We start from the raw sequence: 15,918 nt of genomic DNA, 5'->3' as shown, positions 1-15,918 counted from the left end.
AGCAGTGTTAGATTCAATTGATCTCTTCGCTTCTATTCTCTTCTATTTTATAACTTTCTGGCAAAACAGATAGGTCAAAGTTCTAGGTAGGTTGATTTCTTTTTGGGGGGAAAACTTAAAGCAGCTTCTATGAAAGCTGGAGTACAGTAGGCTGTGGAAGATCTTAGTATGTCATTCAAAATGGTTAGTGCTCTGCTCTCTTCCTAGTTTTGGTGGTCAGATTGATGTGTACTATGATCAAAAAGAACAGAGGAATGGGACATGTTGAGGCTGAATCTCTCATTCTTTTGGAATCAGCAGGACTCAAACAATGAGTCTTAAAGGCAAGCTTCCTTCAGCAGGGAATCATCTATGATACCAGTAATTGTGCAGCCAGCTCTTATAAAGGCATTACTACAACTGGGTTAAATAGGATTAAAGCCCTATAAGCAGTTTATCCAGCTGGTGATCTAGTCTCTTCTAGAATCTACGTGCACATGAAACTCCTGGTCTCTGCAGTGCTTATTTTCTTACCATTTTGTTAAAAGCCACTTGGAGAAGCAGGTGAAAACATGGCCAGCTCCTTTCACCTTTCCTCTCTTTGCAGAATACTTAACAAGGTGACTGGGATTACGTTCTTCCAAATCCTATGCTGCACATTTCCTTCAGTACCAGGGTTTGTTTCATCAGTGAGACCCCCCCTGCTTATGCAGAAAAGGCTTCAAACAGGGTTTTGTTGTTGTTGTTGTTGTATTTGTTGAGTACACACTGGCTCCGCTTGACTTTCTGAGGACACGTGAAATGCTGCAGTCACGTTCCAATCCCTTTTAATAGCGGATAGCTGATTCTTAGCTGGGCTTAACCCCTGTGAATTAAACTGATAGAAGCGCACATCTCTTTCACCAGCGCTGCGTTCCCTTGTTTCCATCAGAAGTGTCGTCAGGCTTCTGCTAACGGAGCATCCTTCTCGGCTAAGCCCCTTGCTACCAGCAGAGGCCGTCATGCCCATACGCTTGAAGGCAGCGAGCTCCCACCGCAGCCCACGGCCGCGTTAAACCTTTCCCTCCTGCCTCTGGGATGGCTCGGGTTCGTAACACAGCACCCCAAACCGCCTCTCGGTGAGCTGATGAGATCGCAGTGCAGATGCGGATTTTGCTGTTATTTCAGTGTAAGGAGTTAAAAAGGAAAGAAAACAACAACAACAACAACAAAACCCACAAGAAAGAGTAATCATCTGGGTCTGGAAGGAGAAGCAGAACTGTGAGCAGGCACTGTGAGGTCTGATTAAATCTGCCGTGATTGGTGCTGCAGCACCAGCAAGGGACCCCCCAGCACCTCCTCTCTCCAGCCTCATCTACACAGAAGGGAAAGGAAATGGCTGCATTATAGGAATCCTTCGGTATTTGTTTCTGAATTTCTTTTCCAAAGGAGATGTGCTCTGTGAGTGCGCTCTATATGTCTACAGCACACTGGGCTGCTGCTCCACTGCTATCACATGCACAGAAAATAAAACCCAGCAGTGATACAGCTGTGGCTGTGGCTGCAACACTGCCCTGAGCCCTGGAGCTGGCTGATGCTGAGCATCTCTTCACCTCCATCCTCATTGAATGTATGGGTAACCAAAAGAACAGCTGAATGTAAACCTTTTTCCTTTAAATGAATTCACAACAGTGCAATGAGCAGTAACAGACCCTAAAAGCAGAGCTGTGTATATTGAAAAATAACCTTTCCTGAAGCAAGAGGCATCACTGTGTGTCTGCCTTGGAACAATCCTGCTTTGGGGTGTGGTGTTCCTCGGTGTGATGCCTGGTTAGAGGGCATATGGATTTTATGGTAAACAACACAACACAGGATAAGCATGGAAAGGAATGAATGGAAAAGGATGAGCTAAAGAAAAGGTGTGTTCTTCCTTTGTCTGAAGTATTGGGGTAATTCCAGCCCAAGCACTGCACGGGTTTTAGCAGCCCAAAAAGTTAAAGGTGGGTTGGGAGCTTAAAGAGCCCAATTCTGACTTAATAGGCTGCAGCATGTCTGTAATCCAGCTTGTGTCTCTGAGCTCACAGCACTCCAGTGACTTTTGGTCTGCCTTTTGGGGATGAGGATTTGGGGGAACCTCCTGCTGAACGCACAGTGAGAATCCAAGCCAGTATAAATATTGGTGACAGTTGTAACTAATGGTCCTCACCAATAGCTTGGTTGCTTTCCTGTAGTTCTTTACGCACCAATAAATCCCATTGTTCTTCTCCCAGCTGTTATTCACCCCTAGAACAAAAGCAAGCCGGACTTTCTCAGCACATCTCTTCAGATAAAACAACAGAAGAAGGAAGCATATGGAGCAAAGTCTGAATGAGACATGGCAAATTCCTCTTCTCCTCCTGATCCCCATCACTTTAGCTCACTGGATAAGAGGCCTTTTCCTGACTTCTACCTGAGGTTCTACTCTGCTGCAGCAGGAGGAAGTAACCTGTGATGCTAGGAGAAGCTCAGAGGGATGTCTCCCACTGGAGCAGCTCTTTTTCAGGTCCTGTGGTGTCCAGCTGGTGCTTCTAGCATCTTGGACATGCTTCTTTCTATCACCCAGCTCATTAAACTGGGGACATCTGTGTGTACAGCCAGAGCTTCATCTCTGTATGGTGCTGCAGCAAAGGGCAGAATCAGACTGAAGATGAGCACCCTAAAACTTGTGTTAAACCTCTCAGTGAGGGAGGAAATGGTGTTTCTTCCTCCACCAACAGACCTGCTGCTGCGGACAGGTAACTTAGTTTGGGAGGAGCAAGGAGATAATATTACAGAAGGTATTTTTAGGCTGGAAGGGAGCAGTCCTGCAGCTGGATTGCCTGCCCTGAGTAATTACAGCAGTGCCTTTTGGCCTGAGAAGTTGATGCTGTCAGCATTTTGATGCAGGGAGCTGGAGCCACTCAGAGCAGCAGTGTGCAGGGATGTTTTTTGATGAAGTGTTTACCTTGTGTAACAGAGAGATGAGCTTTGCTTTCCTCAGAGATCCCACGATTCTTCTTTTTCTGAAAGCTTATTTTTTGTCATTGTTCTTTTTTTTTTCTTTCCCTCTTCTTTGGAAAGGTTGTCTCTTCTGAGACCAGCATCCCTCTGGTCTCCACTGTGCCATCAATCATGTGCATATATCAGAAGCACCCTGAACAGGAGCTCTGTGTGCTTTCCCACTGCTTTCCAGATAACACAGGTCCAGGAATAGGTCCCAGGATTTCAGCAAGAGAAGGTTATCTTTTCAGGAAGGACGTGCTTTTTTTTTTTTCTTTCCCCTTCTTGATGTGATTTTCAGATCTTGGAAAAGCCATACTTCTGTTTCATCTCAAACCTGTGCTTAACCTACTTGGAAGCCGTCCCTGAATAATTTGCTTTATCATTTTTAATGGTAGCATTTCCATTCAGTAACAGAGGCCATGGCAGATGAGGTGCATTTTTAAAAATTATTGTTCACTTTAAATTGCTGCAAATTGATACCTGATGAGAGGAGGGACTGACTGTTGCCCCCTGGGCCAATGCTCCATCAGATCTTGATTGGAGCCATGCTGCTGCTGTCCTGCTCATAGAATCATTAAGGTTGGAAGAGACCTCCAAGATCCCCCAAGCCCAACCTACCTCACCATGCCCACTGCCCATGTCCCCATGTGCCACATCTCCATGGTTCATGAACACCTCCAGGGATGAGGACTCCACTTCTCTGGGCAGTTTCTGCCACTGCCTGGTCACTCATGTTGCACATCCTACCATTAAAACAACTTTTCCTTTTCATCAATCCAGCCTTGATGCTGTTCCTCCTTCAAAGCTGGCAGATGGGAACCCCAATATTGGTCTAAGAGGACTTTCAAAGCTCATGTATTAGAGGCTTAGCATGGCTAAACCCTCTGATATACCATGTAGTACTTAACAAGATGTCAATCTGGGCTGCAAACCACCAAGCACATAACATTTAATTCACCATTTGAGGAACCTTGTTCTTCCTGTGGGCTTTTTTTTTTTTTTTTTAATCCTCTTTTGTGTCAGGTTCCTGTTCCTGACTGCAGCTGAGATTGACTTGGTCTTGTGTTGGTCCTTCCCTTCCCTGCTCTGAAAGAAAAAGCAGCTGGAGCTGCACACCAACCCCTTCTGTGTGCACTGGATGTTGGGTGAGCTTGATGCTGATGTCGTCATGGGATGAATTGTGCTCCAATGTCTTTCCAGCCATCAGAGAATCATTTGATTTGGAAGGGACTCTTAATGGCCATCCGTTCCAACTCTGTGCAGTCAACAGGGGTGTCTTCAGGGATGGACAATCCACAACATCATGTTGCATCATTCATTTTTCCTTTTCTCGTCTCTCTCACCTCAGTCTTTGCATTTGAGAAATGCCAGATTCCTAAGCTTGTGCTTTTGTTCACTTACAAACCTGAGATTTGTTTTGTGTTTTTTTTTTTTTTTTTTTTTTTTGTGTACAAACCTCTTTGTTTTGCAAAAAGGGGCCATTTTATGGACAACTTATGCAAAAGCTGTGCAGCATTTTCTTCTTCTATGTGTTGTATTTATTTGTTGTATTTATTTTATTGAATGCTGATTTTTCATTTGGCTTGATTTCTGGCAGATGGATGCAGGAATGAGTTGCTGATGCTATGGAGGTCTCCTGACCTTCATAGAGATCCTGGAGATGTTCATGATTTCTGGCCACAGAAAATTCATGTAAAGTTGAGACCTCCATTGTCAGTAAGGCGATCCTGACACTATGAATAATGGAGAGGAAATGCAGACCAGTGCGGTATAGTTGCTCGATGGGTCTCCTTTTTCACCTGCCCATCTGCCTCATAATCACATGACAACCTTGAGTAAATTTTCATGAGGGTTCTGAAGCTGCTACAGGTTGGGAGGAGGAGGATTGCTTTTGTTCTTGCTGGCATATGGAGAGGAGAAGCAAACTGGACCATGTGTCCTCATCCAACCCATTTTCCAAAGAGCAACAACTGTGAATAGAACGTACTGATACGATAGAGTCAGACTGTCAGCTGACCTTGAGCAACACTGAAAACAGGAGAATGGTCTCAGCTCAGCCCACTGAATAAATCATAATAGCAAAAAAAGGAGAAAATCCAAATACAGAGAGAGACAGAAGGGAAGGAAGGGGAAAGTGCCTCAGTTGAGGAGGTGAAGGAAGGCAGAAGTCGGGAGGTGAGCTGTTGGGTTGGGAAGGACTCCAGGACAGATGGACAGACAGTGAGACATGGCGGAGAAAGGACGCTGAAACGAGAGCAGCCCATCCCCAGGCAGAGGAAGGAGTTTTAAGGACTTTTGTAATAGGTAAAGTCACCAGGAGAGGTGGCAAAATTTGGGTTGTGGGAATCCTGCTGCATTGTTTAAAGTGCAGGAGTGAAAAACAATGCCATGAAAGAGACCAAAAAGAATAAGGCAGAAGAAGAGGGGGAAGACGAGGAGGAAGAGGAGGAGGAAAACGAGGAGGTGGTGGAAGATGTAGTTGAGGAGGCAGCAGAAGAAGATGGGGAAGATGAAAGCCAGAAGAAAAAGAGCAAAAAGAAATCAAAGTCCGAGGACTCAGAAGATGATGGGGAAGTGAAGAAGAAGAAAAAGAAGAAGAAAAAAACCAAGAGAAAAGAGTACAGCAGTGAGGAGGAGGATGACTATGAGCGCAGAAAAAAGAAGAAGAAAAAAGGCAAAAAGAGCAAAGAAAAGAAGAAAAAGAAAGGTGACAAGTCCAAGAAAGGAAAGAAAGAGGACAATTTCCTCGAGCTGTATGAACAGGAACTTCGTGACTATCATTCGGACTCCTCCAATGCAACAGAGGATGAGTACAACAAAAAGAAAGGTCAGCACCATCGTTTCCCATTTCCCCCCTTGTGCACTTCAGATATCAACCATGGGGCCCTTCCTGGGAGTGCAGGCTTCCTTTGTTGGGAATATTTCTAATTGAATGAGAATTTTTACCATGTGAGATGGTGCTGACAGATTGTTGCCTCTCCAGTTTATGAAGTCGCTTTGCTGTGTGCATGGTACTGCTGTAATTACAATCTCCTAATTGATATTATTTGTATTGTGGTGCTACTGGGAAGCTGGATCAGCAGTCAGACTCCCCTTTTTAAGCAGGGTACATGGACAAGGCACATGCTCCTGCTCATGCATTTGCAGTAGGAGAGTGCTGGAAATCCCAGCAACCAGACTGGGTAGGCAGTGGAGTGCTTAGGATTGATGTAGCAGCAAGAGATCAGCACATGGTCCCTCTGGCTGTTGTGAGTAGCCAAGTAAGGTGGAGAATTACTGCTAATCACATCTAAACCTGAATATTGTGCCTGTACAATAATTAGCCCATGTGCTCCGAGTACTTTATGCCAATGTATGGTGAGTCGTGCAGCGAATTAGGGATTAGGTGATATGCTCCATTTGGTTTGAAGATTGTGGTCTGGAAAAAAAGTTGCATTCATCACCCAGGCTGTGTGTAGATAACTCCTGGAAAAAGGCTGCATTTGAGCTTTCTATCTACAGGATGGCAGCTAGTAAACCTGCTGTTCTGGTGTCGAGAAGAAAGGAATGAGCAAGGCGAGAATAATGAGCCATGGTATAGCTCTGTAATTGGGGAAAGCCCTGGGCAGGGAGCACCATGGTGCTCCAGAGCACAGCAGGGTCATCTCCTGATCAGGGGTGGGCAGCAAAGGGGTAATGGGCTGCTGTGAGTGACACCGACTGCCCATTCCCCATCCAACTGGATCTTGGTGCGCCTGGGGCAAGATACTTAACTTCTTAGATGGGTTTCCCTGTTGGTTAATTAGTGTAATAATAAATCTTGTACATGGTAACTTGAAGAACTGAGTGTACCTCACATCAGTGGTGTGGTTATAGGTTAACTCAAACTGATGATTTCCATAGCGTGCCGTATGGCTGTTCTGGGAAGAGAAAAATGAAACAACTGCTCCAATGGCTGTTCAGGCCGTACACATAACTTGCCTCATTAGTGATTTCTCTTTGGGGGAAGAGATGTTCTCTCCTCATACCATTATTTTATTTAATATTCTTTTTATAGCAGAGGAAGAACAGCTCGAACTCAGCGAAAAGAGAAGTTCCAGCAAATTATTTGTAACAATTTCTCCATGGTCTTCTTTCTTGTCTGTCAACAATTTCTGCTGGGAAGATAATAGCTTGTGGTTGAAAACATTGAAAAAGGAGCCAGACAGGGACTGGGTTCTCACAGGCTCCATCAGAAATTAAAAAGTCATAACCTGCAACATTTATTATCGTAACAGCCTCAGGGATCCCAAGAAGCTTTTCATGTGGACAGAGTCCCAGCAGTTAATCAGTGGTCGTTACCTTAATCAGGACTCCTTCAACTGTGGCTGGATCTTACCCCCTCATTTTCCAGAAATTTCTGGAAATGAGTGCACATATACAAGAGAGAAGAAGTAGAGGGCAGAGAGGGGAGAAAAACGTTGGGAAGGATACAGGCTAACAATGAACTGCTCAAGTTTTCCATCAGTGAAAACCCGATATTAGGCCACAAAACCCAAAAGTTTATGAGCAGACTCAGGTTTCAGGTTGGATACTAGGGATGATTTATTATCAGAAAGAGCAGTGATGCTTTGGCACAGACTGCCCATGGAGGTGGTGGGGTCTTTGTCCCTGGAGGTGTTCAGGAACCATGGAGATGTGGCATTTGGGAACATGGACAGTAGGTTGGGACATAGTGGAGTAGGTTGGGGTTGGGCGTGGGGATCTTGGAGATCTCTTCCAACTTTAATAACCCTAGGAGACACCAGCTGCTGTGTTCTCTTCTTGAGGCTATATTCGCTTTGCCAAGCACAGTGCTGCTGATTTTGCATTTTTAATCAAAGTAAGTCTCAGCTTTTTCCTGACTTGGTCCTAGAGGTCACCACCGTTTTTCTTCCAAAGGACTGAAGGAACCGGTGTTGGTCAGCTCCTGAGAAATGTGTAACCACTGCAAACGCTTCTCTAAAGCACTGGAGATTTTGGCTGCCTTTGATACTGGTGAATATTCAGTAGAGATGAATTTCAGTCCTCGAACCATGATTTCTTTTGTTCTAAGAAGAAGGGAGGTGTAAATGTTTTATAAGTAGGGAGCTGATGGTGTCTGTGTCATCTGATGTCCCCTTTATCTTACTGCATTAGCAAGTGGGAGAAGGGATTCCCTCTGCCTTTGTCACAACCAACTGATGACTGAGGAACAAGGGGAATCCAGCTCCTGGAGACAGGAAAGCACAAAAGATATAAAGTGGCTGGTTGTCAGTGTGGAAATCATAGCAGACAGCAGGCATTTTCAAGCAAACTGCATCTCTTGTCCTTTCTTGTGTTCCTACTGTAAACTATGACTATTAAGAATTTGCCAAGTTTCTTCTACCTTCCATCTTCAGCTGCAGCTCTCCTGTGCTGGCCCAGTGTCAAGTGTTGCTGGCTCAGACCCTCTTGGGGTTTCTCTGTTTGCAGAGTTGTCACTGAACACTCTAGTCTGGGACTTAGTGTTGATAATTTTTTCTTTTTCTGTATTGTTTACCTCTTTTTTCCCTGTTTGTTTCTCCCAGCTGAATTTAAGGACTGCATGTCACCCCTGTAGAGCAGCAAACTCTATAGAAGGCTTTCCTCATCTCTTGGAAGCTTTGCATTTAGACCTGTCATGCCAATCACCATCTAGAAATGTGTATTTTGTTCAGCACAGTGTCTGAAATTGTGTTGGGAAGGAGAATGGCCAGTGTTGATTTGTGAGTAGATGCACGAGCTGCTCGTCATCTCTCCTGCTGTGCACCATCCATTTCATTGTGTTATATCCATCACATTTTGCTCCTTTGGTGACTGCAGTGAAGGGTTAGGGAAAGCATTCAGGACACACAGAGTTTATTGCTGAGTTCTCTTTAATTTAGGAGCAGAAGGGAGGAGGTGAGCAAGTGCTGTATGATGTCTGGCTCTCCCTGTGCTACATTCAGAACCAGAGATGTATCACATTCCTCTGTGACAAAGGATCAGCAGTTGCAGAATCTTCTCATCTATGCCTGCACCCACTGATCTTCCCAAAATGAGGCCTTCTTAGGCTTTGATTAATACTCCAGATAGGAATCTTCCTTCGAAGAGAGACTTTCCTTCTTGCTGGAAAATACTTTCTTCTCCTCATTGCTAAAATGAGTTTTGGTTTTAGGTGCAAAGCACACTCAGAAGAATGTAGTACTGGTGGCAGCTGATGGCTGGTGATCCAGTGGAACATGCCAAGCTTGCCAGTGGGAGGAGGTGATATTTCACCCATCTTCAAGGCTGCACTTGTTTGCATCTCAGTGTTTTCCACAGTTACAAATGATGGCATGAAGTATGGATTGCAAAAAGTTTAGATCATTGTAAAGTTTATTGGATGAGTACCCCCAGGAACTATCAGCTTGTGTGACAAACAAACCAATATCAAACTACCCCTAATATTCTCATCTGTGAAGTGTTAGGAGCACTGGCACTTGTTCCCCAGCACAGGAACAGCCCCAAGCATATGCAGAACCCACCCCTGTTACATGTGTGCAATGCATGGGGATGGCTTTGCCCAGCTGACAGCCCCAAAACAGCACTGAGGAGCAGCTGTGGGCACCAGGTGCCCCATGCAGCTGATGTGCCAGCTGGTGCCTCTAAAACCACCAGCACCAGGGCTGAGGCTTGCAAGCAATGCTGCTCTCCTCTCCCCCGAAATATTGAAATGTCAACAATGTGGCAAGTTCACTTTCAAAACCTTCATTATCTGTGGGTGCTGTTTAGGTGGAATATTTGACTTTTTGGACATTACTGGAGAGGACTTGCTGAAGAGAAGCTGAGCAAAATGTCAGTGGGAAGCCAATGTACATAGACTGATGTATTCAAGTCTAGATGCAACCCTCCAACCCTCATGTCCCATCAGCCTTTTCATCCTTTCCCTGGGCACTTGGACTATGATCTGAACACTCTGCTATTAAAAAGGCAGAATTGTCCCCATCCAGATGGGAAACCCAAGCAGAAAATTGTAGAAAAGCAGAAAAAGGCTCTAAGCAGAAAGGGAACCAGAGCAAACTAAATTTCATTCCAGATGTGATGAGTCCCTATGCAGCCCCATGTGGGGTTGTTCATCTGTCTGAGCATTACCAGCCACTCTGTGGTAATACTTAATAAAAGCATGAAAATTAACAGTGGGTTTTGCTGATGGATTCATGTGCATTGCAAGTCTCACTGTACAGATATCACAAAGTGGTGATTCAGTGGTGGGAAAGTCATCATTTTACCAATTTGAGCTCATTTTTTTTTTTTTTTAAATATTTTTTTAAAATGCTGCTTGGAGAGTACCAACTGTCTTTCATGAACGATTAAGTCAAAGTATTATGATTAATTCATAATGACACCTAACAATGTGCCTGTAAATATAGGTAACACATCCTGCTTGTATTTACAAGCTGCTGGCAGGTTCCAGCCCCTCCTTTTTCGAAGCATCAACACCAGCTGGAAGGTGCAGCTCCAGTGCCTCTGGGCAAAGGGAGACAGTACAAGGGATCTCTTGTGAAATTACCCTTCCTGCTGTGTTCAGAGTATTGGGGAGCAGAGCTGGCAGTGAGGAGAGCACTTCTTCTTGGTCTCATTTGTCCTGCTGCCTGGACAGCAAGAAGAAAGTCGGGGCTGTAGTCAGGATCTGGTCCTGAAGAAAAGGGACAAGTAGTGGAGAAATGCTTCCGATGCACTCTGCAGATGCAGTTCTCTGCTGCAAACTTTGCTTTACAGATAAAATCCACATCATGTTTTATCTAGGCTGCATTATTTTCCACTGCTGTCCTCAGTCATGGTTCAGAGAAACCCCATGTCTTGGCCAGCCCTCCCTGCCTCCAAAGATAATGAAGGAGACAACGGGTTTTTCTCTCACATGTTTCTCTCCCCTGAGGCACAGTGTTTTCCTCCAGCACAATTTAAACTTGAATAACAAAGATGTTGATCGCTGAGCTAATTCTATTTTGCTGTTCCAGCAAAGAACAGAGATGTGTTTTTCTGAAGGTAGGAAAGCAAAAACACTTTTAAGTGATAGCTGGAGCACCAGATGAATCAAGTCTGGCTTCCTACAGTTAAGGAGAATGAAACGTTGATTTTGCAATAGCTGATGAAGCATAACAAGCTCCAAACTACAGCTCCTCTGCCTGTGGGAACTGGTGGGACAGCACTCAGCTCTGGATTTAAATTCTAAGAGGAAAGTGATTTTACAGTGCTGAAAGTAATGCTGTTTGTGCTAGTGGTAAACTTGCAGGAAACTTCACTGATTCGTGGACATGAAGTGCTTCGAAATGCAAGATGCTATTAATTTCACAATTCTTTATATAATCTCTGAATGGGAAAAATGGATAACAGTATGCAACTGGTTGAAATAGTCATGGAAATAATTCCCATCTTTTGCTTTGAATAATTAATTTGGCACCCATGCCAGACTCAAAAGCTGCTTTTGCTGGAGCTTTTATAAGCAAGCACTCTCATAGTGTGTGAGGCCTAAATCTGTTCACGTTTTTGCCAGTATGAACCCAAAGTCATTGTGTTCGTGTCAATGAAGCCAGTCAGGATTTGCCCTGGAGAGAATGAGAGAAGAATTTGACTCATTTTGTTTGTGATGAGATTATTGCTGTGGTGTGATAAAATCGAATGAGCCGGCTTCAGAGGTTCATCTTCAAGCTGGGTAAAGGAATGCCCCTTGTTGAGACCACAAGGATATTAACTAGTGTGTCCATGTGCAAAGAAGGCAACCCCAACCTGCAACGGCCAGCACAGATGTTAAAAACTTCCAAGTATTTTGTACAGATGTCAAGGGACTCTTGAGAACCCTTCTGATTCTGTAATTTGTGTATGCAGTTACCCTAGACTATTTGTATCCTCTACTTCTTTGCCCATGCTTATAGCATGGCTTGTCTTCAGTTCTGCTTTCCATCTTCCTTACCTAAACTCTTAGACTCTTCCCAGTCTTTGCTCTCTTATTCCATGTGTTCAGTCATTTTTGTGACATAACCCTTACCTTTTATTTTAATTTTTGTTTTCAGCACTCCTCTTGCTGGACAAAGGTGGGGCACCATCAACCTCAGTTCTCAATGCTCCCTGTGTAAAGAATGCAACCCAAGGGAATTTGCAGTCACTGCCATCATTGGTACTTAGCAGTTGTGAGAATCAGAATTAAAGCACTATTCTGCCCTTAAGAAATTCCGTCCTTATCGATTGCAGGGATCTCTGAATGCTTCCTTGCTAGAGGATCTCAATCTCTGCTTGCCAAGCTTTCCAGCAATTTTAGCAACCATTTTGAAACATGTGTTTTTCTATTCTGGCTGTTGAATGGACAAGTGAATAGCATAAGCTCTTTCTGCAAGACAGGGAAGCAGATGTAAGTTCTTCCAGTAACACTGCAGCGTAACCCGATACTGATTTTATGCTGTCTGTATCTTGTGCTTGAAATGACTGGGTTTGAATGCTTACTTTCAGAAAAATCCAGTGTCGATTATTTCCATTTTTACTCTTGAGTGTGCCCATGAAAAGCAGTTAATGGGTTTGCAGTCCATAGCAAATCAGTTCTGCTAAGCTTGCTGAAACTTTTACCAGTTTCTGAAGACTTAATGCCAGAGAGCCAAAGAGTGCAGTCAGCTGGGGGTTCAGTATCTACCAGATGAGATAAGTGAACCAAATTCCATTTGATTGAGATAATATTTGGAATCAGCAGCTATAATAAAAGCTTTATATTGTCTTTGCCTAGCCTGTTGGAAGAGAAGTAAGGTTTGGAGACTGGCCTGAAAATCAACCACTCCCATACAAAATGCTATAGATTACTGTAACTTGGCCACGTCCTGCCACTCAAAATACTTACACTGATCTTAAGTGTGAGGTGGTTCGACAGTTAAAAGCACCAACATGCAAGTGTCCTCCTGTGAGCAGTATCCTGTGTTCAAACTGGGACACAGTACTCTGCCTTTTGTTTTGCGATGGTCTCAGCTCATGTTGTGTGATAGATTCAGCCAACACTGGTAGGAGCAACATCAAGCAACAGCACAGATAGATAGGAGCATCTTTACACTCAGTTATGGCCTACCAAACTGGCAGCTTGGGGGAAGAGATAAGGGTGTTTGGGAAATTGTGTCCGTATTATGAGGGAGGTGGTTGACCAGTGTTGATGTTTGACAAGGTGACAGGGAGTATCATTGTCTGCATATTGTGTTTGACCAAGAGAATAATGGGAGTACGGTGGATGCAAACTTTTCTATCTGTGGAGAGAGTGAGACATTTCTGACAAAGTAGATCTTGATGTGTAAGATGAGCATGGATAGGTATGAGGAGTGTTTTGCTCTGTGTTTTTAAAGCAGAAAGTTCTTGTGAATCTGTGAAGAAAGTTCATGTTTAAAATCCTGCTGACTGAGGGGGGAAAACCAGAAACTCTTGAGGTTTGCACCTGGTAAAGCACTGTGGTGTCTGTTTAGCACTGTTGCCTCTGTTGCTTTATGGAGGACATGCCAGTGTGGTTGAACTGGCCCTCCTGTACTCCTCTTCAAGAACAGAATTCCTTGAGAAGATCAGTGGTTCCTCATTACACCTCTGTTAGACAGCCAGAAGCAAAGTCCTTAGTACTGACATCCCATACCTTAGAAGTGGAGGAGGAAGATTTTGTGAATGTACTTGGAAACTCCAGGAGTAACCACAAAATCCCTATGGATGCTCTGTATTTGCATTCAGTGATTGCTTCTGTCAAGCAGAAGTCTAAATAGCAGGATACAGCCAAATTTGGAGTGATACACCAAAACCTTGTTCCCATCTGAAATGCTTTGCTATAATTTCTCATTAGCTGTTTGGCCAAGCAACAGTCCCAAGAGACATCCTGAACTGTCAGTGGGCATCAGTGTCAAATAGTGGGAAAAGAGCAACCTTTGTACTTCAGTTCTCTGCAGTTTTTTTTTTTTAATCTATTTTGTAACAACAAATGGATTATTGGTTTTGATACTTTTTAAAAACTTTCCTCATTAACGAGCACGCATTCCATGTGGGACTGCTCAGGTAGTGAATAGGAAGAGTGAGTCAACAGATGGTCCAAACTTATTTAGACAGTGACCCCATTAAAGGCAAGTTGGAAAGTTCTGGGGAGTTTAGGCAAATATTTTCCATTGGTGGAGGGTTTTAGGGGCTGGCAGTTTTGCGCCATAGAGGCAAACCTTTAAAGTGAAAACAGCTTGCATTCCTGAGGATAACCACAGAGCCACAGCAGCAGTGAATTCAGACCTACTCAGTGGGGGAGAGGAATGTGGAAAATGGAAGCTAAAAATGGAGGAGGAACTTGGAAGTCCTGCAGTGGCACCCAAAAAGAAAGCAAAGGACTTGGTGGGAAGAAGGCTAGCTTTTCTGATGAAACACAGTACTAAGAATGTTTAACTTCTGCCCTTTCTTAATCTTTCCCTTGCAGCTGGTGGACTGAAGAGGTAAAAATGATATTTCTGGCCCAGATTTCGCCCTTGGTTAGAAGTGTGATTTCCACAGAAATCTGATTTCAAGCTTCCCAACTAATTCATTTTTATTGCCCTAAAAGTACAAGATGTTTACACCTGGGGTTTGCTGAGGTTGGGCATGTTATCACAAAGCCAGAACATGCAATTATTCATGAGCAAAACCCTCAGGGAGTTAAAAAACACCACTGGTCTACAGCTCTTGCCTTATGCAACAGATGCTGTCCCCATCTGTATAAAATGGGGCTGTACAAAATGTTATCCCTCTTCTGCCTGTTGTGTGGGTCTTCCAGCTGCAGAGATGCTTCTGATCAGGATCACACCCATCAGCTGTCAGTGGCTTATCAAAAATAAAAGAAATGCAAAGGAAATAAATGATCCTGCTTACAGGCTGCTGAGCTTTCAAGCTCTCCTATCCTTTGAAGGAAGCAGCTAAACAAGCTGCATATCCCAGCTCCATTTCTTAGTAAGACCTAGCATCAATAGTAACATTAAACTTTTGTTGTCTTCCCCCAGAGGAATTCCTGTGCTTTGCTCCCATCACATCACAGTAAAGCAGTGGCATAATTTGTCTGCACAGCTGGCAGCACAGTTGTAGTGATGGAGAGGAGTTGGCAAAGCTCCTTTCCCTTTCCAGGCATGCACCATGGCACTTCTGATGTGTGGTGACATGCTAGTGTCACCAGCACAGCCCCTGCTTTGTTCCTCTGTGCACAGTTAATTAAATTGGTGCTAACCACAACATATGCTCAGCAACAATGTGTGCTACTTGGGCTGCAGCACATCTGTCCTCCACACTCAGACCTGCTCCCAGCACGAGCTGCTCATCCACCTGCTGCCTGTTTGTGCTGGTGCACAGATGCTGAACGTGAGGTTGTGAACCTAATGTGCAAATCTGTGCATGCTCATGGCTTGAGGTTTCTTGCAGTTGTGACTTCTACAGTGGGGAGCTGCAGGCCACCATGAGGGAGCTACAAGGCCATGACGGGCTGTAGGGCTATGAGGAGCTGTAGTGCCACGAGGGGTTGTAGGCTGCCATGAGGCCTCCCTTTAGCCTCCTCTGCTCTGTGTGGATCATAGCAACTACGCTGTCTTTCTGTGCTGTGCCAAGCAATGCCCATTAATATGTATGAATGCTGACAAGAGGAATGAAAACATTTTTTGTACATATTACTCATGTGTAAACTGTGTATATCGTGTTCATTTTTGCACAGCTTTGAAAAAATCTCCTCTTCTTTTGAGCCCATCAATAAAATATGCCAGCCAAGGTATTCTTAAAATTTAGCTGAGCACAGATCATAACTTACTGCACTTATTATGATATGTCTCCTTTCTGTCCTATTTGTATTCATGGAAAGGAGAAGTTAGGAAAATACTGTGGTATTTTGTTCCCTCTCTACGCAACAGAGCCCTTGGAAATGAGGAGTTGTTTCCAATCAGTTGTACATGAATGGACGCAGTTTTGCTCTAGCACTCT

At 44.1% G+C, this 15,918-nt stretch overlaps 1 protein-coding gene across 1 annotated transcript in view; it reads left to right on the top strand.

The window, feature by feature from the left end:
- Positions 1–5,367: 5,367 nt before the first annotated feature.
- LOXHD1 (lipoxygenase homology PLAT domains 1) overlaps positions 5,368–15,918 on the top strand; it is a gene marked incomplete at both ends in the record, with an annotated part of 125,288 nt that continues 114,737 nt past the window's right edge. The window contains 2 exons of the mRNA XM_079548336.1: positions 5,368–5,553; positions 5,743–5,806. Coding sequence (XP_079404462.1) covers positions 5,368–5,553; positions 5,743–5,806 — 250 coding nt within the window. The remainder of the gene's footprint in view (positions 5,554–5,742; positions 5,807–15,918) is intronic.

The sequence above is a fragment of the Tetrao urogallus genome, assembly GCF_951394365.1.
Source record: "Tetrao urogallus genome assembly, chromosome: Z".
Classification (NCBI taxonomy): Eukaryota; Metazoa; Chordata; class Aves; order Galliformes; family Phasianidae; genus Tetrao; species Tetrao urogallus.
Note: the sequence above shows the minus strand (reverse complement) of the source record. Positions and strands in the feature narration are given on the sequence as shown.